The following is a 23,794-nucleotide window of genomic DNA, read 5'->3' as shown; positions in this document are numbered from 1 at the left end:
CATGACAGCTTTAAGAGATTCAAAGGAGCAACCTTTCTGTTATGAATTGTGTAAAAGGTAGTTATTAAAAGTCTTGCAATTCACCAGATATTGAAAGGCATTCTGAACTTCATTAGGCACTTCTTGGTATATCTGATAACCTTTCTGGGGATAGGTTAGAATTCTTTGTAAACACCCTAACATGACTGTAATGATATCCTCTAATGTTCCTATATCTGAATTAGGATAATCTCTTAATCCGATTTCCGGTGACGTCACATACACATTAATGAGATCCGATCCTTTCCACTGTTTCTTGAAAGTTGCGTAAGACCTGCGTTCCATATATGGCGTTTGAACGAGGATAAAATTTTCGGCATGAATACCTAGTGATAAAAGTTTATTATATGAAAAACGTATATTTTCGCCAGTATTCGTGGCTTCTGATTCCAAAATAATTTTTCCCTCTGGTACACCTTGATTTAAAGCAACGTCCCGAAATATTTCTGCTTCGGGTTTATTCCATTTACCTGAAAATATTAAAGTTACATTAGTAACACTTTTTTTCCCAAAATACTCCGAGTGACAAAATATAAGTTCAAAGAGTTGATGTATCGTGGAAATGCAACATCTATAAAGTAAGCCTTAAAGGGATTGCAGAGAGGTTTTCTGAACTTTTTTTTATGTATATCGGGGACACTGATAGCATCAATTTACACCATTCCAATTTTCAGTCCGACGTTTGTGGTTCTTGCAATACCATTTTATATTATAATAAGTCCTTTTGAGATAGTGACGTCATAAAACGCTTAGTTTTTGTGGAATTGCAAGATAGGCCTATTTTGATACCAAGCTCTATTCTAGCTGTTATATTTTTTTTAGAATAAAGTGGTAAGCTTAAGTGAAACTCCGCATTCCATATGTTAACAATTCCGGAAGCCTATAGTAGGCCTAAGCTGAATGAATTAAGATGTATCCTTATTCTGATTGCTTAATGCTTAATGAGAAGTTACATCGTGTTGTTCTTACCTTTTGTAAGGGACCCAACTTTGCCAGAAAACATTAACCAATCACCTAATCCTTTGAGGTAAAGTTCTGATGCATATTCTGCTGTTCTTATGTCATGATTTCCCAAAACTAATATAACATCGCTCTGAAATTAATACAAGTGAATGCAGGATCTGGCTAGGAAATTAAATGAAATTACGTGTTAATTTTCTGCTCTTGAAAATGGGCAATGACATGCCATGAAATGTGCTTACTTCTTTGAGATTCCTATCTGTTGAGCGATCTTCACAACGACGTAAAAACGATGTGTGTCAAGTTGGCGACGAGTCATGTTTTTTTTTTTAAATCCAACACATCGATGCATACAAAAGAGTGACGTACGATCCCGCAAAACGAAACCCGAAATCTGAACAACATATTGACGAAATGTTGGTAGCAGCTAATGAACTTTTCACACGAGGAAGTATATCAATTATAAGTGAGTAAGTATTTCATAATGAAAAGTGGTATTTATATAACACAACCTTCTTTAAAAAGCATAACTATAATATGGAGAAAATATCTTGTAAATCTCTTTAAAATCATTATTAGCAGACGAATTAGATTACGAATATTTAGATAATTCACAGTATCATGATGTAAACAGGAATCAATAATATTATTGTTACTATGGTAATATAATTAACTTATTACGTTAGAATATCAACATGTAAGATAGGACCAATCTATGTAATGTTTATAGTTCAAATTGAACCTGATGGCATTCTGCGACTGGGTGTGTAAACCCGGCATCCATTTCTACATAGTCCACATTAGCTGATTACATCTTATGAATCTTTTATGGCTTCCATTTAAAATATTACAAACATCAAATCTAACTGGGATAGCCTTAAAAACAATTTCTTTCCGCTTAAAGTGATTGTAGAGAGGTTTTCTAAATATTTCATGTGTATCAGGGGCACTAATAGCACTAATAGCACCATTCCAATTTTTAATCAGACATCTGGGGTTCCAATGCCACAAAAAAATATGTGTTCCATGAAGTTTCTAATCCGAATAGACAAGTGCCTTAATGTGATAAAGCATTTTTTGCAGGAACCACAGACGTCGGACATATTGTATATTGATGCTCATACCCAATTATATATCAGTGCGCAAATCAAAAATTCTATTTTTTTTGGGGGGGAGTTCTTTTTTCATAACTCCAAAGAAGATTCAATTCAGTCAAAAGCACATTACAAAATATTAAAGAAACCTTGCCTCTTACGAATGGTTTACTTCGTTGATAATTTTTCCAACATTTAATCAGTAAATATCATCCATTTTCTCAGTTTTTAAACAAAGGAATTGCAATATTAAAATAAGTTCATAATGTTCTTCTTAGTTTGAAATTTTTCATTTACCTTTTTCAATTCATGACCCATTATCATGTAATTCCAAATAGTCTGTGCCGCATCCATCTGCATCTTAGATTTATCTGATAACGGAATGGTCAGTTTTCTCAAGGAATCCTCTTCACGACTGACCACGATCGAGTCTGATCCACAACACATTGTGTTAATTATAGCCTTGGCCTTTCTGGCTAAAATCGATACCATTATGAACCTTGCAGATCAGTTCATGCACACGAAAGCAAAACCAAAAGGTGTGAACAATTTATTGGAAGATGTGAAGATGAATGAGCCACACACGAAATGACAGCTTTGCGATTCTGACAACTTTTAAAAGACATGGGATACGTTTAAGGGGGTCGTTTTCGTGTTTTAAGTACGTTTTAATTCGTTCAACATTTCATTTTCATCAGCTGTCAAAAGCACGTGTCATTGTTATTGTTTGCTTCTAAAAATAACTTTCCATTCTAAAAATAGATTTAGTCACACGAGATCTCGTACATCGCGGGAATTTCGAATATTCCGCCATTTGCTCTTGTTGATGTTTTTACAACATCTATTTATTACTTTTACGACTTATCAGTATTGTATTGCATTGTAACTTGAACCAAAAAGATGGCAGGTACCTAAACAAAGTTTTATTTCTATTAGATGCTCAAACTTCATGTTGTTATAACCTTACAAGTGAAAATTTATTATAAAGTAGTGATGATCAATGTTTACTTTTTCAGTTGACTCAAACTTTGTTTTTGACGCTGTCACTCTCTATAATGTCAGTGTCATTGACAGTGTCATTGTGACAGACTCATGAGCATGTCATTCACTGAGTTCCATCATATTGTCACAAGTATGTAATAGCGAAAGTACAGCACTTGGCTTATGCTTAAAATCATAGCATATAAAATGAACATTTGGCTTAGGTAGAAGGGTACCCATACCCTACAGTTACACCTTATCCTACAGTTACACCTCACCGTGTCCTACTTTGATTTTAAATTAAAGCCAAGATAGGCAGGCCATTGTCATTTGAATATTTGATTTGTCAGATGATGGAGCTCACTTAAATTTAAAACAACTCTCACTGACACTTAAGTAGATTTTTTTTTATCAAGGTCTACCTTCTGTTCCATTTGACATGAAATTGAACATGAACCTCATGAAGTTTACCGAGATTATAGGCCTACTAGTTATGCTTATACTATACTTATGATATAAGTATTTAAGATAAGCTTTAATAGAACTATATGTTTCATAAAATTGTAATTATAATTATGTTTTAATTTTAGATGCAGCACCAGATAGTGGGTAAGTCAATTAATATTTAGATATTTATTCAAAATATTTAGTTTTATAACATGCTGTCTATATAGATAAGGCATACATGTACTAAAATCAGAATCTAATTTTGAAAGGTAAGCTAGAATTCCATAAATAATCTCTAAAGTACTACAGTGACATAGAAACCATTTCAGGAACCTATTAAAGAATGTTCTCCCATATATTTACAGCGAGGGAGATTCAATCAAAGTATTTGTTAGAGTACGACCACCAGATTCCAAAGATAATGAAGTGGGATCTAAAAGAGTTGTGGATGTTGATGAAGGAAGGAAAGCTATTATTATGCAGTCCAAACCTGAACCGAAAGTCTTTACTTTTGATCAGGTTGCTGATATTTATATAGCCCAGGTTTGTTTCTTTGCTTTGATTTTGATTCTGGGTTAAGATCTGATGTTAAGAGATCGAGTCTTTTTTTCGGCCATTGTTCAAAAAATATGATTGCTCTTTACCAGTGATTTTAGTTTTAGGATTGTGGCAAAGAAAACATCCACCAAATAGTAATACCTAGTTGAATAAAGTTTATGATAATTTATTTTAGGAATCAGTATTTACTGCAGTAGGTAAGAAGATAATAGAAGGTTGTGTAACAGGTTATAATGGAACTATATTTGCTTAGTAAGTATGGTTATTATTCTTTAGTTAAAGTTAAAACTTTAAACTTGCAAATGGTCTACTTTATCATCATGTTTACAGTGTCATTTCATTGTAGGCATTAGCCAATTTTTTTTTCAATGCTAAAATGCCCATCTTATAACACATGGGGCCTTGGTTTATTGTACCATCAGAATGAATATATTATGATCTTGCAGACTATTCTGTATTGAACAGGCTATGCTAGACATTTTATTACGTGTCAGAACTTAATTCCATTAACTAATTAATAAGCTTATCTATCATTTTTGCCATAGCTTAACTTGAATTGATTTCTTCTGAAAATTTGAGTTTATGAATGTCCAGGTATCTTTACCCACAATGGACATTAATATTTGAACTAACATTGAAATTTTTATTTTAGTGGCCAGACTGGATCTGGAAAGACTTTTACTATGTTAGGTAAGTAGAAACATTATTTAGTAGTTATTGTAAAATATCATAACTTACAAAAAGCTTTTTAGTATCAAAGTTCATTATACATTGTAATCTGTTTCCTCAATCCCCTTGTTCATCTGGTATATTTTTTGCTACAAATTTTGAGCTTCAGTTGTACAAGAAATGATGTAATCTGTTTGTAATTGTAGGACCGTCTGAAGATGCTGATAATTTTCAACATGAAATGAGAGGAGTTATACCTCGTAGTTTTGAATATTTATTTTCTTTAATCAATAGAGAACAGGAAGTGGTGAGTTTCATATTTCATCAGACATACATCACTAGCAGGGGAAACACTGGGTTGAGAAATTCAAGGGTATCACTTCCATCAATGCCAAAGCCAAATCCCAGACCTTCATTTTAGCATGCAGGCAAACCTCAAACCTTTCTGAAAGTATATCTAGATATAGTATATGAATAAAGAGGTGTTATTTGCTGATTAGTCCCTTTCAAGATTACAGAATATTCTTTAGTGCCTGAAGGTAGTTTGTTTTAACCCTTTGAACCTTGAGTGTAAATGAAATATAACGTCAAATACCCTGAACTCCAAGTAATAAAGAAAAAGCGTATGACATCACTTAGTTACGGCCAGTATACTGGCTGCTAGGGTGAATATTGTTTTAGTGTGTGTCAGTAAACATGTCGCTAGGGTTGAAAGGGTTAGAGTATCACATCACAATGACCAATGCTTTAGGAACTTAATCCTTGTATTTTTTGAAATTGTGATTATCATCTATTATAATTATAGCATGGTGATAGGAAACAGTTTTTATGTCGTTGTTCTTTCATTGAGATATATCAAGAACAAGTATTTGATCTATTAGATGCTGCCTCTCCCGGATTACATTTACGTGAAAATATAAAAACTGGAGTATATGTGGATGGTATTATTGAACAAACTGTAGCTAATGCCAGTGAAGCTTATCAGGTAATGAGAAAGCAACAACCTCATTGAAATTAACTTTTGTTTTTGAGGAATCTGTCTACCAGCTGGTCCTTTGGCAAAACTCCATTGATATTTCCTGGATTATCTGTATACTTAACAGCAATTGTGGGGAAAGATGACTCATCAAAGCCACCAGACTTTACCTTGCCAAAAAAATTCAAATTCATGGCTGGTGTGACAGCACATGAGAACTATTGACTGAAGCTGATAAGTTTCTATTTTGTCTGTTAAAGGTCCTGAATGCTGGGTGGATTAATAGAAGGGTAGCTGCTACATCTATGAATCGTGAAAGTTCTAGAAGTCATGCTGTATTTACTGTCTCTATAGAATCTAAGGTATGTATATTATGTTGTGAATATAATTCTATTGAGTCTAAAATTGATTTAATGTTTTTCTGCGTTTTTTTTGTGATTTATGGACTAACATTAGCCTAATTTTGATTCATATTTTGCTTTATTCTGAGATATTTGCGAAAATCTTTCGATCAGGTTCTTAGTGAAATAAAAACAGTACAAATATTGAAGAACTATATAAATGCTTGATTTATTCGTAGGAACAAAAAGGTGGTGTACAGAATTTAAAAACATCCCAGTTAAATCTAGTAGATTTAGCTGGTAGTGAAAGACAGAAGGATACACATGCTGTTGGAGCTAGGTTGAAGGTATATTAACTCTTCTACATCACATTCTTATCCTTATGGTTATTAATATTGAACTTTTGTTTAATGAAATACCATTTTCAAACCCCCCCAAACAACCCAAAACAAATGTATCTTTCCTTAGTAAAACAGAGTATGGATTGGCCATATAGCTGAATAACTAAAGATATAGGTCCAAAGAAGTTGGCGTGTCCACACTCGCTATAGAAGTTAACATCAATATCAAGAGGGATCTTCTTAGATAGATTGGAACATTTTCAAAATTTCTTTGATGCCAACATTAATATAGGCCTAGCTTCCAGATTAACAGTTTTAATTGGAAATGTAATGTTTGTTTTTATAGGAAGCTGGTAGTATCAACAAATCACTATCTGTACTAGGTAATGTTATCATGTCTTTAGGTGATATAGCTCATGGTAAAAGTAGACATGTTCCATACCGTGATTCTAAACTTACATTTTTATTGAGGGTAAGTTCATATCAATATACCCAACAAGTTATTATCTGTACCAGATTACAGAGCCCAATTGCAGCAATCTGTATCATTTTCAGAATGTTATTAAAAATGATGGGTCATCTACAATTAAGTAAAACTGTACTGATGCATAAGAGCTTAATTTTGTCACCAATGGTGACCTGGGCAAGAGCTATATTGAACCCCTAAGCTTGTTTGGCTACATTATGTCTAAAATACATGTGTAGACACAGAAATTCAAAAGATGACATAAAGGTATATGCTTATTAACACATTTTTCAACAAGAATGACAATATTGTAAATGTGACTTAAAATACAAAAAGAAATCATTTAAACTACAGACAAGCTAACCATCATCAATTGACACTTATTTTTACCTTTCATTTATTTCAGGATTCTTTAGGTGGTAATGCAAAAACTCATATTGTAGCTTGTGTTCATCCGGGATCAAGGTGAGAGTCACTTTTACAGCTGGTCGTAATTTTGAGTTGTTTATGGTATTAATTACAATTTAATTATGAGTGATGCAGGTCAGAGGGGCTGAAAAATATCCAGTTGTTCAGATGAGAGACTTAACTGAGGCAAAAAAATTTGAGAGAATAGTACAAATCTTTTCATGAACTGAACCAACTTTTATGTTTTATAATTCAGATGTTTTGGAGAAACTTTATCAACGTTGATGTTTGCCAGAAGAGCTAAAATGATTAAAAACAAGGTAAGAATTATGGTGCAGTGGTGTCAATTATTATGTTGCTTTACAAGATATTTATACTTATCCTTGGATAACCACTCAGAACATAAACTTCTAAGGCTTGATATATATAATTATAGAACTTGTCTTATAAAAATTGCTATGCAATAAATAATTCATTTCAAATCTTTGATATTTCAGGCTGTATTAAATGAAGATACACAAGGAAATTTAATGCATTTACAAGCTGAAATTCGTAGATTAAAAGAAATGTTAGCTCAGTATATGGATGGTAATATTCCTAAATCAATAACACCAACAGGTTTGTACTGTTATTCTTTTACTGTTCTCTCAAACCTGGCACTCTGAAACTTGGCATGGGTCTCTTGGTTGAAGCAAATTTGATAGAAGTATGATATTTGCAATAGAACTTCACAGAACTCTTTATAATATTAATCTGGCATCCAGTTTGTCTTCAATTCAATAAAAATGTATTATAGAAATTGAGATTAATGGAAGGCAAATAATTTTGAAAGGAAAGGGGATGTGTGAAATTAAATTTTTTTACCCAAATGATGTCCTAGGGTTTTAACTTTTTACACTGTTTTCAGAATATCTTTGGGTTATGGTGGTTTAGAGAATACATGGCTATTGTACAAGTAGATAGCTATTTCTTATATGAACAAAAAATAGTTTTTGACGTTTTTTTTTTCAATAGATTCAACTCAACCTGTGTCTTCAACATCAGATCAGTCAGAATGGAAGAACTATTTTCTAGAAGCAATGTATTTCAGAGAAAAATCAGAACTGGAAAAGAAGGTTTGTTGTTTTCCAGGATTATTTGACTTTGTGTATGGATGATACAAGACTTAAAGTTGCCTGTTCACTATCCTTGTAATTGTACCTTAGTCTCAGAAACGGATATTTTTTAGCGAAGCTATTCACAAAAAGTATTCACTGTCAAAATATTATCCTTCTGAACCATTTTTTTTTCCATGATTATCTACTTTTAAAAATTATGTTGTCATTTGTTTGCCATATTGAATCCAATTTTAGCAGACAGTTCTACTTAATAATTTTAACTTGTTTGTTCTTGTGTCATATTTGCAGAATTTATTACAAGATTTAGGGAAACTGGAAGAATTATGTATGAAGAAAGAGAAATTTATACAGTCAACTAAAATGATTATCAAATTTAGAGAGAATCATATAGCTAGATTAGAGAAAACTATTAAAAGTAAATCTAATGTTGTAGAGGATTCAGAAAAAGATGTTGAAATAGTGAGTATTGCTACTGAACCTTAATCTCATACTTGAAAAACTCAACATTTTCCATATATATTCAATGAATGGTTCAAAATCATTATAGAGATCAAATTTGAATTTAAATTCTTTCTGATTATTAACCTTTTGATATCACTCATTGAAATTGAAATAGCTTATTTCAATATATTTCAAACTTGTTATTTGGTGATAAAAAAAAAATGTGCCTTACTTTTGTGCTGAGTTTTCATGAAATTTCTGTTTACCACCTGCATACTTTAGTGAAATTATATATCTTTGGAGTAGTAGTATCTGCACTTAGTAGATTTACTATCTGAATATCCTTTATCTTACAAGTTTGAACACCAATAGCTATACCTTAAAATGATATCCCTTGTTGTTATAGATGGAATTAAAGAATGAAATTGTAAATATCAGGAATCAATTAGAACATCATCCAGAATTTGCTAAATATGCCATGGAAGTACAACATTTACAATCAGAATTAAAACATGCTAAACATCAGAGTGTACAATCAACTTTATCTGATAAACAACATTTAGACCAACTTGAAACAACATTTAGAGATTTATATGCAGTCAAACAACAATCTTCAGGTTTGGATAATTCTTTATAAATTAGTTTTTGGTTTAAATTATAAGATATTCTGTGAAATATAAAAATGTTTATTTAATTGTACTTCCCAGCTGTGTCTTTCAAAACCTTTCCCGTCTTCATTAGACCACATAGTGCAGAAAAGTAGGACATATAACTCCATTCATTTCATTTCAATAAGTAACAGGATTTAAGTTGAAAAACAGATGAATTGCACAAAGACATTCTGTGTAGTTGTTCGGATGGGACAATAAACCTAGGCCCTGTGTGCTACAGGCTGTGCATGTTAAAGATCCCTCGACAGTTGGAAATCGAAAAAGAGCAGGCTAATGCCACTGTCCTGGCAAAATTTCCCTCATTGCACCCTGCATGGCGTTGCCCGTCTTCATTAGCCCACATGGTGCAGAAAAGTAGGATGTATAACTCCATTCATTTCATTTCTGTGTAAAACATGTTTAATTAATGTAGTGCTGGATATACCAGTAACATGATAAATACCAGTATATGAATTTATATCATTAGTAATATCACTGATAACAAAATTACCAAAATATTACCATATCATGAAATCCACTTGAACCAATATCCAATGGTAATGTAATATGTATTTCAGATTTAGAGAGATCTATATTGAGTCCTACTACTACACCACAACAAACTGATTCTGTTTCTACAGCTACTATAGAGAGATATAAATCACAGATAAAACAACTACAAACTGATTTAGATCAGGTAAACCATATACTCTATACATTCTTAAAGGCACAGATTGGCCATTTTCATGCTTGATTTGGTCTTGAATATATGTAATAGCCTTCAGAAGTACTAGAAATGGATAAAAATCACCTAATTCCATCATTTTTTTTTGTTTCAAATTTTTTTCAAAAGGTGAAGAAACAAGCTGCAGAAGATAAGGAGTCCATGGAGAAAAAAAGAGTTGAACTTGAGGCTGAACTAAAATCAACAAAGAAAATGAATTCAGAGTTAGAACAAGTACTAGAGGCTCATAAACTCAAAAGTAAAATTGAAAGAGAAACACTGAGTGATTTACATGCTCAAACCATCAAGGTAAGTTATACTTAAGAAGTAGATTGTGGAGGAAAGGTCAGGAAGGGAACTCTCCTGTTTAGGAGATTGTGGTTCAATCCTGGCATGAGGTCAATACAGTTCCTTTTTATTGGTTTACCCAAACTTTTGACACTATTTAAATTGTGTGTCCCTTTTGTCTGTACTTATTTGTTTGATTATAGGTGATGACAACACCTACAAGAGCTAAATATCATCTACGTAATCGTACAATTGTAAGTAAATTTTCTGGTGATAGACCAGCTGTCACCTCACCATTAGATGATAGTATAGAGGAAGAGGCAGGTTCTATATTGAATGAAACACAACCAGCTTTAATGATGGAACTAGCTAATGAAGCTTTAACAGATGAAGTCAAACAGCTACAGGTGTGTTAGGATTGCGACATTATGAAGAGGGAGCCTCTGGTGACTTAGTGAATCAGATGCTGCTTCTAATGTCCATGGTTTGGGCCTTTCGGATACCTGTCAGTGATGCAGGTCAGGGGGGAAATTACATGTAAAAAGCATCATGATTTTTATTTTCAAGGCTGCTTTCCTAGTAAAATTGTCCATATTGCATAGCATCGCCTGTCCTCATTAGCCTAAACAGGTCCAGAAAAGTAATACGTAAAAAATGATCTTTTCTTTTATCTAGTATCAGTGATACAGGTCAGATGGGCTGACATGTTGATTGGATATGACAAAAAAATGCAGAATTCAGTCAGTTATTTATGTGTATAAGATAATGTTATTTGAATATTTCAGACAACTAACAACAGACTATCACAGAGAATAGAAGAATTTGAAGCTGATCAGATAAGATTAAGACAACAGATGACTAAGATTGAGAGTCAGTCAGAACAGTTGAATGAGGTAATACCTTTGAATTTTTCAACCAAGTTTCCCCTCTTCAGTGGATGCAGGTCGGTGAAACTACAAGAAATCGTTCTAGTAGTTCAAATGGGACTAAATAAGAGGTCCTTGTGCTACAGCCTGTACACATTAATGATCTCTCAACAGATGGAAATCATAAAAGGGTAGGCTAATGCAGCTATCCCCCTTTGCTTATTCTATATTTCTAAGATGTGTATCGAATATGTACCAAGATGTAATAACAAATACCCAGAGATAACGAATACAACATGTATTATGTATTATCTAATAACAAATACCCAGAGATAACGAATACAACATGTATTATGTATTACCTAATAACAAATACCCAGAGATAACGAATACAACATGTATTATGTATTATGTAATAACAAATACCCAGAGATAACGAATACAACATGTATTATGTATTATCTAATAACAAATACCCAGAGATTACGAATACAACATGTATTATGTATTATCTAATAACAAATACCCAGAGATAACGAATACAACATGTATTATATATTATCTAATAACAAATACCCAGAGATAACGAATATAACATGTATTATGTATTATCTAATAACAAATACCCAGAGATAACGAATACAACATGTATTATGTATTATCTGATAACACATACCCAGAGATAACGAATACAACATGTATTATGTATTATCTAATAACACATACCCAGAGATAACGAATACAACGTGTATTATGTATTATTTATTTCTAGATACTAAGAAATGAAAGAAGTAGTTGGAGTGAAAAAGAAGATAATTTATCCAGTAAAAATAAACAGTTGAAGAAAGATTATGATGAAGCAGAAAGCAATTCTTGTAGTAAGTTTCAACAACCTTTAAACACGTCAGGGTTGCTTACACCAATCAAATGGATTGTAAATTTATCATTTTCAGGCCGTTAACCTTTTCTAATCTAAAAAGTGTGAAAAATATATCACTGTGAAATTATCATTCATGGATGAAGTGCAATAGCCAGTTTATGAGTTCATTACAGGGTTAAGAAAACACAATTTTTTTTTGCTTTTCACCGAGAATTGTATTGCCGAATGGGCTGTGTTTATACTGAGTTAATCTGGCTCTCCACTGTTACTGAATCATAATGGTTCGACAATTTGCCCTAGCTTAAAGCTAGCTTTTCCCTCAATTTGATTAATAAAATGCATTTGTAACAGTGAAATTTCTGTTTTGATCATAGCTTGTTGTAGTATTGTAATGCTAGATGTATTATTATTATTTTCAGTGTATAAACTAGAAGTAAGAGATTTGAAGATATTATTATCAGGAGCTGATAGAGAATTAAGAGAATATAAACAGAAAACTAAACTAGCTGACTGTGAGAAAGATAAAGTCATACAAACTTTAGAAACAAAGGTATATAATGTCAAAGTTCTAAATTGTAACTCAATAACGTCTAAATCAAAGCAAAGTCATTTGAAGCTGATATTTTCCAATTCACTTAAATGTGATGTAAATTAAGATTTTCTCATAATTGTCTGACGGTAATTTGTCAAGAATCTCCTAGATATGTCAATTTATAACAATCAATACTGTTTGTATTTTATAGATATTACAAGTTGATATGGAAGTTGATAAATTAAGTAAAGAATTAGATTCTGTTATAAAAGAAAGAGATATGCTACAGGTAAAGATTAGTTTTATATAATAGTTTCTAACTATCTACCAGATTGCTACATGAGAACAGTGAAACACCATTGAACTAAATTGTATTGATATACCACTGATTTTGATGTTTTTGCATACAAAAACTCTACAAAGTGCACACATTTACTTGTTTACTGTGTGTTAATATTTTTCTCAATCAAAATAAACAGATTACATATGTCAAATAATATTGAATCACTAGATAGGCTAATAACTAAACTTGCAGCTATCCAACTCTCTTTTGAAAATGAATTCTTGCTAATGGTTGATCTACAATTAAAAAAAAAATGTTTGAAAGGAAGTGACAATAGTCTAAATATTGATGAAGTATGAATCAGTTATAGATGTTTAGAGGTGATTGTTTTATTGTAGGAACAAGTAGAAACTACACAAGAAACACTGAGTTTTAATGAAGATTGTATCTCTGATCTCACTGATAAATTAAAGGAAGAAAAAGTATTGAAAACAAAACTAGAGGCTGAGTTACAGGTAAGCGAAGCGAAAGGCTTTACTTTATTGAAATTGCTTATGGCTCTTTATACGATTGACTGGAGCTCATCTCTTAATGATGACACATGTATCGAATGCACCATCCTCATCAGCACAGCTTGTTTTGTAAATAGGATTAACTTCCAATTATTAGGAATAAAGTTGCACTAAACGGATTTCAATGACTTGAATATGCAGCAGAAATCTCAAAACATTTTCCATTAATTTTCTTGTGGATATTGACACTTTTGAACTGCAAGAACATCCAAGTTATAGCCATCATTGTATCTTTTATTTTATTCTTATAGTCTGTGGTAACCACATTACATCAAGAACAATCTAAATTAGAACAATTAAAGGAACAAATGTCTCAAGAAGGCCAAGATAAGGTGAGTAAATATTTCATTATTTCTTGTAATTTCCTGACAGCAAAATTGATGCAAAAATCTTGATGTTTTGTTTCGTGTTTTTCATGTAGTAGACTCCATTTGCCATCCTTGGTCTCACAAAATTGTTCTTCAGCACATGTTCTAGGTCATTAAAAAAATTCAATAAAGCTATTCATTTTCGCTTAGCTAAGTGAGCAATAGTGCTTTTAGTGATTAGCATAAATCATGTGAAAATAAAAGTTTCATTTCCCAGTGGCAAAATTGGATAATTGTTCAGTTATGACATAACACCATGGAAACCATTTCCTAGAAGTTACTAATTCTGTCTATGATTTAGGAGAAACAGTTAGTTAACGTAATGGCTGAAGTGAGTGGTTTACAGACACAGAACTCTACACTACAGAATTTCTGTGATGTTCAAACACAGAATACAGTATTATTAAGAAAGGAACTAGATCATGCTCTCAGTACTATTACTGCTCAAGAAAAACAACTTGCAGAGGAAAAGGTAAGGGCAGAAAAATGAAGGCCTAAAGTCACACAGCTAAACAATAGTTTTGGTTATATACATGAGAATTTATGAATGGAAAGTGCTAAGATAGAATGATACAAATACTATAATGGCTGTCCAAACGATTAGCCTCAAAAGACCAGAAGGCACTGCCAGTCAAGATGGCTGTCAATTGCATATTTGAAAGCTTAAAACTGATGGCAAAAGCACATATATTAAGTTGTTTCTTTTTCAAGCCATCCTAGAAACAATTTTCCTGCTTTATATATTCCAGGCTGCAATGACTAGTTTAGTATCGAAAGTACAAGAATTAAAATGTAGTTTAAATGCTAGTGAAGAACAAAACCTGTCTTTGAAGTCTGCTTATCAAACATCAGAACAGAATTGTAGTGAGTTAACATTACAATGTGAAGACCAGCGTGTTAAACTACAGGCTCTACGTGATCAACTCAATGAGATGGGAGCTGTGTTAGATAGACAGAAAAACTCCAGTGGAGTAGAGGTAATAATATTATTCAAATATAAAATGTAGTCTTTTTGTTTTTTTAAAACATGCTCCTCACAACTCAAGGCCATTTATTATTGACTTATCCTTGTCTGATATTCAAGTTATTTCAATTCAGTTTTCTACCTTTTGATTATTTCAGTTAAGTTTGATATATATCGTTATTTTCCAGTTATCATTGTCATACTTATTATCAGTTTAAAGTATGATATTTTAACTTATTTCAGTATTACAATACTTGTTTCAGTTAAAATGCTTAAGTATTATCATACATCATACTTAAGTATTATCATACTTATTTCAGTTAAGTATGATATTCTGCTTATTTTAGTTAAGTATGATACATATTTTATATAAGTATGATATATACTTATTTCAATTAGATATTGTCATACATATTATCAGTTAAGTATGATATTTTACTTTACTTATTTTATATAAGTATGATACTTATTTTATATAAGTATGATATATACTTATTTCAATTAGATATTGTCATACTTATTATCAGTTAAGTATGATATTTTAACTTATTTTAGTTAAGTATTATCATACTCTGTAAAGTATACTTATTACATTTAAGTATTTTATTCTATCTATTTCAGTTAGTATGATATTCTATCTGTTTCAGTTAGTATGATATTTTATCTATTTCAGTTAAGTATGATGAAAGATGATTATGATTGTATGACTGAAGCCTATGATAAAATCAACAATGAATTAGAATTTTCACAGAAATCATTAGAAGCATCACAGGTATTTCTAGTAAATCTCTACTCAATTGATAAACATACTTGGGTCTACTCTCTCTTTCAAATTGTTTTGATCATTTAGCAAAATACATGCCAACACGTGTGCCTTTAAGGATGTAATCACAATTTGTTTATATGCATGTTGACTGGAAATTACGTGAAAGATTACAAGACTGATACATGAAGGTATCAAAATATATATCCTTATGTTTTGGTGGCCATTGATCCTGCCTTTTCCAAACATAATGATCTTTCTCCTTGTGTTTTGGTAGCCATTGATCCTGCCTTTTCCAAATATAATGATCATTCTTGGATCAATTGAGTTATGGTTTACCTGTAAATTATTGCTCTGGTAGTTTTTGACTGTATTAAAATTATTTTTTTCAAGATAATCATCCTCTAGAACAAATTTTCAAGTACTATTGCTATATATATATATATGAGTACCATTAGCATATCTGCATGGGGTGAACTTTTCTTTATAGTTTTGTGTTGAATCAGATTGTCAATAATATGAATTATTTTTGTTGTATTTCTTTAGGAAGAGACTGAAAGATTGAATAATGAAAATGAATTATTAAGGAAAGAGGTAAGAAAGAAGCTATTCAGTTTTAATCTCAAATGACAATGGTCATCATGGGTTCTACTACTTGGTAATTTTATTAAAGGATTTTTAACATACACAGGCTGTGACACACAGGATCATTTGTTTTCTGTCCTATGCTATTTGATAAACTGCATGATTTTTTCTTGAGCTGCATCACTAACAAGTAGAACCATGATGAAACATCTTGAGATACTTTCTTGATCCTGAGATTGATTTTAAAGCATTCAGAGTACTGTATTTGACAAGGTTATGATGAATTATAATGCTGTACATATACTATTATAGTTGAAAACCAGTGAAGAACTACATGTATCTATAAAAGAAGAATATGAAACCAGAATAAAAGAATTAGAAACAACATCAGTTGTACCTCAAGAAAAAGAAACAGATGAATTAAATAAAATGTTAGATGAAAAAACACAAGAACTTGTCAAATATCCTTTTAAAAATCTCATTTCCTTTATAATACCATTAGAACTTATTTTCTCTTAAAGACATTGTAAAGAAGTTTTCTAATTTTTGTATGGGTATCGAGGACAATGATCAATATACACCATTCCACTTTTCAATCAGAATTCTGTGGTTCCTACAGTTCCACTAAAGTAAGTGTTTGATGATGTCTTATGTATAAAGCATATTTTGCAATTAGTGATGTCGTCAAACACTTATATTTAGTGGAACTGCAGGAACCACAGAATTCTGATTGAAAAGTGGAATGGTGCAAATTGATGCTATCAGTGTCCCTGATACACATAAAACATTGAGACAACATCTTTACAATTCCTTTAAGCGTTGAAACAAACCCTGAAAGTTCAGACTGTCAATACTTTTGAAGAAAATGTGCTCTCACAGATTGTGAAGTAAATATTTAGGCATTAAACCGCTTTAGAAATATAGACTTGAGCACCAGAGTTGAGCACCAGAGTTAATATTTTATCCTTAACAGTGATACTTTGAAAGATAATCAGTCCCAACTTCAGAAAATGTTAGAAAGTTATGAATCCAGTAGGAAAGAAAAGAATATAGAAATTCAAACATTAAAGGTACGTTTTCTTATAATTTATTGGTCTACAATTTGGTGATTTCAAATTCAGTTGAGCTTAATTTTGATCACACAAATTGTAAAATGAAGAAGTCTATATATGCACACTTTGAGGTATAACCTTAGGGACATAATAAACTTTGACTTTTGTGATTCTAGAAGAAGGAAACAATGTCCAAGTAAATGAATGTGCTATTTATTTACCAGCTTTTTTGTGCTATATTATGTTTTTAATTAGATTTTTAACCAAAATAAACTAGCAATAATATTTGAAATATCAGTCTGTTATCTCAAGAGCTTAATGTCAGCCAGAAAACACATTGTAGACTTTTGACTGTTATTTGGTTTCATTTTCCTCATTTAAGACCCAGCTTACAGCAGCTGAAAGTTATAAAACAGAAGTTGATAACCTACAAACTCAAATTCAAGAACAAGAATTTAGTTATAATAAAATGTCAACTAATTTTGAAGAAAGGTATGTAGAGTAAATCACAAAATGATTTGCCCAAAAAAATGATGAGCTATGAATTCTAGTCATTCTGCATTTCAAATGAAATGACCATGAAGCATAACTATGGGACTAAATTATATGGGAGCTTGTTGACTTGTAAACATTTTAAATTTACAGTTGTAATTTTTTCTCTTAAATTGAATATTGAATATACTGTAATTTCAATTGACTTGTGTTGTAGATTAACAGATTTAGAAACAGTTTTATCTAGTAAGAACTCTGAACTACAATCAGCTATAGAAACTTTACAAACAGTACAGAATGAAAAGAGAGCTATATTTGAAGAAAAAGAAAAAATGAAATTAAGGTAGGCAGATAAAACTTTAATTGTACTATATATAGGACATCTGACAAGACATGTTTCTGATATAAAATCCATTATCAGTACAGTCTACAGTCTAATGCTATAGGCCAATAATATTCTCATAGAAGGACCTTTTAGATTTTCTAAATATTCTTTATCACATAGGCCCTTTGCAATTGGTGCCATCTTCAAACACTTGGTTTTAGTGGAATTACAGGAACCACAGACATCTGATCAAAATTTGCAATAGTGCAAATTGAAGCTATCAGTGTCTCCGATACACATACGAAATTTAGAAAACCTCTTTACAATGCCTTTAATGAATAAGCATTATATACTGATCTATTTTAATTGCAGTATTAATGAAATCAGTCAATCTATAGAGGCACAGAATATTACTAATAATCAGTTACAAGAGGATGTTAAAAGGTAAGAATTGGAAATGATGATATAGTGATAAGTCAGAGCTTCTCTGTACTTTAAGTACCTGTGTGAATCTTGGCTGTATGTTGATGGGCACAACATTTTATCTTCAGAGGACCATAGACACATCTATAACTGAAGATCCCTTAACAGTTGAATATGCCTAAAAAAAGTAGGCAAATGCTACAAAATTTCCTTCATGCACTACTTCCTTTGCATAGTTTTGGAAAGTAAATATTAAAACTCTTTTTCATTTCATACCTATTCATATAATTTCATATTTAATAATTTTGAGAGTTTTTGGATCTTCTTGTTAAATGCACATAATTTTTTTTTGATAGGTTGACATTAATAGCATCTAAAGATCATGAAGAAAAACAAAAATTGACGTCAGTAAATGAACGATTGATGGAAGAGAAATCTAAGATAGCTAAAGTGAGTACTATTACAATCTAAAATTAGCAATACCTAACACTACAGCAAGGCTGGAGATGATCTTGTGTTGAAAATCAGCCTAGAAGGGCCCTGGTTCAACATTTGTTTTCACATTTTGTCCATTGTTTTATTGATGGGGAATAACCTTGGAACATAACATAAGAAAATTCAAAATCTCATCTACATTCTCTTAAGGGGATTGTAAGAGGTTCTCTAAACTTTTTATGTGTATCAGGGACAATGATAGCATCAATTTGTACTATTCCAATTTTCATTCTGATGTCTGTGGTTTCTTGCAATTCCACTAAAACTAAGCTACCGGAAGCTACTATTAATATCTATGCAGTTTCCCTCTAGTGACGTCATATGGCGTTAGTTTTGCAAGAACCACAGTTGTCAGAATGAAAATTGGAATGGGGAAAATTGATGCTCCCTGTGTCCCTGATACACATAAAAAGTTTAGAAAACCTCTTTACAATCCCTTCTTTTGTAGACTTTAATGATTCGCCATCAAAATAACTTAGTAGGAAACATAGATATATTTTGTGCATTATTTTCAAAGTCAGTTGAAGATTGTCAGGAAATTGCAACATTCTAAATATATTTTCCATAAAAATTCCGGTATGATTTTTTCAGGATATGAAAGAAATGCAAGATCAAATGAATACTATAGCTATAGAAAATGCTAAACTTGTTGGTCATCAAAATCACAAACAGAAAATACAGTATCATGTTATGTTAAAAGAAGAAAATAACACTTTAAAAGAGGTAGGATTTTCTTATTATATACATAATTACTGGTATAAATTGTGCTGATAAGTATATCACAGTTTTGATGGATAATGTCATGATATTGGAAATCCTTTTCTTTTGTGAATGTGAGGAATTTGAGGAAGTGACTGACAGTCTAAGCTTTCAGATTAGGTTGTAGTTGATTTGCAGGAGAACTGGATGGAAAATTTCGATTCTGAAAATTGCTTTGGCTGAAATTGAGGTCTATTCACTGAATTGAATTGGGTCTATGTGTAGGCCAGGAAGGCAAATTTGAATAAAATGGATTGATGTACATGCTTATGAGGAATGTTTTCATATTCTCTGACTCTATGCTATCCTTTGATTGTTATGCCAAGTTTCTGAATCTGCCATGAGATATGTCAGGTGGGCCATATAAAATCTACTAAAATCTACTTCAATCTTTTCTTCTTAATTTTTTCAGCAATTACTCAAGTTACAGCATGAAGTTCAGAAGGTTAAGGTGGGAATGAGAACTCCTGAATCAGCTTTGAAAGAAAATATTAAACCCAGAGATGTACAAAATATTAGTAAACCAGTTCAAGCTAAATTATTTTTATCAGGTGACTCCTCTCAGACTAAACATGAAAAATCTTGATAACAATTCCTGGAACATTTGAATTTGGTTTTGATTGAGAGTGAGAAATTTCATGAAAAGTATATAATTATTCATTAAATTAAATTATAAGACATTTGGTGGAAGTAGTAGACTCTTGAGAGCGTAGACATTTTTAGCGTTGGCCATATTGAATCCAGAATGAGGCTCATAATGCAAATAAACAAAGGTAGCTTTGTGTCACTGCAGTAAAATCACAACTATCATTAAACTCGAAATTGATTAAGCTATTCAGATGAATTTTACCTTCACACATATCTGAGAAATAACAGTGTTAAGCCCTTTTCTTGTTTTTTGATTGGGTGTTTCGTGACCTCACATAGGCTATTTCTTTATATAATACATCTATTCAATAGATGACATAATTTGCGTTAAAACCTCGCGTTCAATGTCTCAAAAATGAGGTTTGAATAAGATCGTAGAAGCAGAAAATTTCTTAACTGTAGGGGGATTCAAAGACATTATTCTGTTATTTTCATTCCAAATTTTGTTTTGTTTTGCAAATACATCCCAGCAAGCCCAATAAACACAAGTAAGTTTTCTTTGAAAACTGGTTCACTGGTTGAAGAGAAAATTATTAAGGAAAACTTGCTGTTGTGGTTGGGCCTTCATTATGGTATCTTCACAATGTCCACCTATTACAAACTTTGTCTTAGACCTTGACTGAATAAACCTTTCTTGTATCATAGAATTTGATTTGATTGGATTGTACACCAGCAAATACAGCCCATCAGAGCTCTTGGCAGAAAGACTGTTTACATTATGACATATTGTGAACAGGCTTTTTGTCTGGAATTTGATTGGCTATACTCCATATAATGTACAATCCAATCAAATTGGTGAATTTACAAACTTCACTGATATAAGAAAGGTGGCTATTACAGATGCAATTTGTTATAGTATGACGTTGTGAAGATGTTGTAACAGAAGTTTAACTCTTCTTTATGCCTCATTTCATGTTTATTTTGTTATGTTATATTTGTTGTTGTTTGCTTGATTTATGGGTGCTTGAGTGTAAATATTCTAGAATTATGTTTTCATTCTTTTGATGTAATAAGTGCTAATTTTTCGTCTTTATGTAGAATTTGAATGTTGTGTATCTCTCACTATTGCTAAAGCAGGGATTTTCAACTCTTTCCATTACCCCTTAAAGGCCTCGTGATCGATTACATTACCCTCTTCCCTCTATAAATCTGTACTATTTCTTGATTTTCAGGTTTTCTCTGCAATATTTTTCATGTCGGAGAATAGCCTATAGCCTGACTGAATAAAACAACATATACTTGTTAAAAAAAATTTATGCTAGACTACAAAGCACATCATTTCCCCCAAAAATGTCAGTAATTGGCCCATTGATGGTGATTACCCACAAGTTAAAAACCCCTGGTCTGAAGCATTTATTTTCTAAATTTTCATAAAAAGTGCTATGTATTGCTAATATTGACCTGTATTTAGATAACCTTTTTAATTCCATTCATTTATGAGCTAAATATGTCATGTATCATAATAATTGTACATATTTCACAAATAATATAATATTAGTGACCTTCACTATGGTGGAGTAAAATAAAAAAATAATTAGAAAATCTTTTATTTTTCTTATTACAATGTACGTGTACTGGAATGTTTGCTTGGTGTTTATATTTGAATATTACGAACGCCTAGATGCTTGTTCCATGTGATCTGTATCATCAGAAACCAGATTTAAAAAATCTTATCGATACAATCTCCATAAATGCTTATGAAAGCATGCTAACTTATTAAGAAGTGGCTCAATTCAGCTTAAATGAACTGTTCTTTCTACTGTATGTACTATGATTTCTTTTCCTTTATTTCCTTAGTTTTTTGTCCATCTTTATGTATTAATAAGAGTCCTAGTAATATAAAAACACTACCAATCCACCATAATATTGGTAATAATTCTTTAAATAATATTTTTCCTATAATAGCCTGAAAAGAATAGATGTATATCTATAACTTAGAAATCTTGATGTACTGTTGTACCTGTACACAATTTTTTCATTGCTTTTAAAGGTTGCATGTACTGATCCATATAGGTACTACTTTGAAATTTACCATGAAATTCTGATGCCTCAACAACAATTCATTATTTCACTACAATAACGTCTTACTGCATAATATTTTTTTTTTGGCTGGTAAGGCAAATATTTAGACAACTTTATCTCTATGAAAAGACACAGGTGTACAACTTACAGAAACTAAGAAATTGGTAGATGTATTAGTTATAGTAGCTTGTATAGATGATAAATACTGTAAAGATTTAGTGAAGAATGTCCACATTAAGGCATTACTTAAAAACACCGCAATTAGACAGACACCTCTTATAACTAATGGTAGCTGAAATATAATAAAATGAAAATACCATAATTTCGGTTAGTACAACTAAATTCTTACAATTATCTATACAAAAACTTGAAAAAAGCCATTTTAGTTTCCCTTTTGGAACACCTAACGCAAGTGACCTAATGGGTTTGTCAACTTTGTTCACATTCAGACAGTGGTGTTTATGAATGAATGACTCGTTAGGTGGTGGATAAAGGCAAGGATGGCTGATAATAGTCATTGGCAATTATATCCCCATGGAAAATGTTTTTGGCGATAAAAATTTGAAGGATGAGCAGGAAGGTGCTAGTAATTAATAAATTTAAAGAAAGTCACCCAGATGTATTTGAATACTGTCCTGAGTTATTATGAATATACACTGTAATATATACTGGATATAGCCCCACAGAAGGAAAGCAAAAAGGCCTGTAGGTTTTAACTGTGGTCTGATGCCATCAAACTTACATGTTGAAGAATGCCGGCATTTCCTGAAGAACCTAAAATAATCTCAGATATGTATGTTATTTCAGAACTAGTTACTAATTTAGCACTAACTGATGCCAATGCTGCAAAACTTCCAGCAAAAATTGATAGTGTTATCCCTTTTGTCTCCATTTTCAATAATTTTATATCAATGTCAACTATCTTGTACTTTGTGCCATTGTGTAAAAGGGGCATAATCCTTGTGGTTAATAAGGCGTTTGCCTCCCTTCAATCATTTTTTATGCAGGAGCCATTTATCAACAAAGTTTGTCTAACAGGGTCATGGTGCATAAATTCTATTTCGCACCCGAAAGTATTCTGAAAATGGCATTTCCAGGAATGACACTCAACCTACTTTCATGGGAGTTATTTGCAATATTTTCATATGAAATTCAGTATCCCTTTTAAAGGGGAAATAACTCTCATCACAACGTCCTTGTTTTGGTTTTCAAAGACAGTACGAAAGACATGAACTTGATTGCAAATAAATGGGTACGAACGTAA

At 31.7% G+C, this 23,794-nt stretch overlaps 3 protein-coding genes across 3 annotated transcripts; 1 reads left to right on the top strand and 2 right to left on the bottom strand.

Annotated features, from left to right (window-relative positions):
- LOTGIDRAFT_232855 (hypothetical protein) lies at positions 1–2,497 on the bottom strand. The gene is made up of 3 exons (XM_009058083.1): positions 2,391–2,497; positions 1,009–1,132; positions 1–509 (listed from the first exon to the last, which is right to left on the bottom strand). Exons 1-3 carry the CDS (start codon positions 2,451–2,453, stop codon positions 40–42), a joined length of 657 nt encoding a protein of 218 aa, XP_009056331.1. The 5' UTR covers positions 2,454–2,497; the 3' UTR covers positions 1–39.
- A 1,387-nt stretch (positions 2,498–3,884) lies between these two features.
- LOTGIDRAFT_119762 (hypothetical protein) lies at positions 3,885–11,562 on the top strand (the record flags this gene model as incomplete). Its single annotated transcript, XM_009058082.1, has 18 exons — positions 3,885–4,064; positions 4,255–4,331; positions 4,732–4,769; positions 4,955–5,055; positions 5,554–5,733; positions 5,985–6,086; positions 6,305–6,412; positions 6,753–6,878; positions 7,279–7,337; positions 7,537–7,600; positions 7,778–7,898; positions 8,295–8,395; positions 8,687–8,848; positions 9,246–9,456; positions 10,074–10,186; positions 10,343–10,522; positions 10,705–10,908; positions 11,287–11,562. Coding segments are annotated over 18 exons (2,403 nt in total), but the record flags the coding sequence as incomplete, so codon positions are not given.
- A 10,478-nt stretch (positions 11,563–22,040) lies between these two features.
- Positions 22,041–23,463, bottom strand: LOTGIDRAFT_232853 (hypothetical protein). Its single transcript, XM_009058081.1, has 3 exons — positions 23,273–23,463; positions 22,679–22,822; positions 22,041–22,414 (listed from the first exon to the last, which is right to left on the bottom strand). Exons 1-3 carry the CDS (start codon positions 23,420–23,422, stop codon positions 22,277–22,279), a joined length of 432 nt encoding a protein of 143 aa, XP_009056329.1. The 5' UTR covers positions 23,423–23,463; the 3' UTR covers positions 22,041–22,276.
- Between the last annotated feature and the right edge of the window lie 331 nt (positions 23,464–23,794).

The sequence above is a fragment of the Lottia gigantea genome, assembly GCF_000327385.1.
Source record: "Lottia gigantea unplaced genomic scaffold LOTGIsca_32, whole genome shotgun sequence".
In the NCBI taxonomy this organism is placed as follows: Eukaryota; Metazoa; Mollusca; class Gastropoda; family Lottiidae; genus Lottia; species Lottia gigantea.
Note: the sequence above shows the minus strand (reverse complement) of the source record. Positions and strands in the feature narration are given on the sequence as shown.

Coding starts and splice junctions, on each gene's coding strand:
- LOTGIDRAFT_232855 (XM_009058083.1), bottom strand. CDS start 2,453: ATGCAGATGGATGCGGCACAGACTATTTGGAATTACATGATAATGGGT. Junction 1,133..2,390: donor TGGGTCATGAATTGAAAAAG/GTAAATGAAAAA, acceptor TATTAATTTCAG/AGCGATGTTATATTAGTTTT. Junction 510..1,008: donor AGTTGGGTCCCTTACAAAAG/GTAAGAACAACA, acceptor TAATATTTTCAG/GTAAATGGAATAAACCCGAA.
- LOTGIDRAFT_232853 (XM_009058081.1), bottom strand. CDS start 23,422: ATGGAGACAAAAGGGATAACACTATCAATTTTTGCTGGAAGTTTTGCA. Junction 22,823..23,272: donor ATGCCGGCATTCTTCAACAT/GTAAGTTTGATG, acceptor ATTATATTTCAG/CTACCATTAGTTATAAGAGG. Junction 22,415..22,678: donor CTACCAATTTCTTAGTTTCT/GTAAGTTGTACA, acceptor TATTCTTTTCAG/GCTATTATAGGAAAAATATT.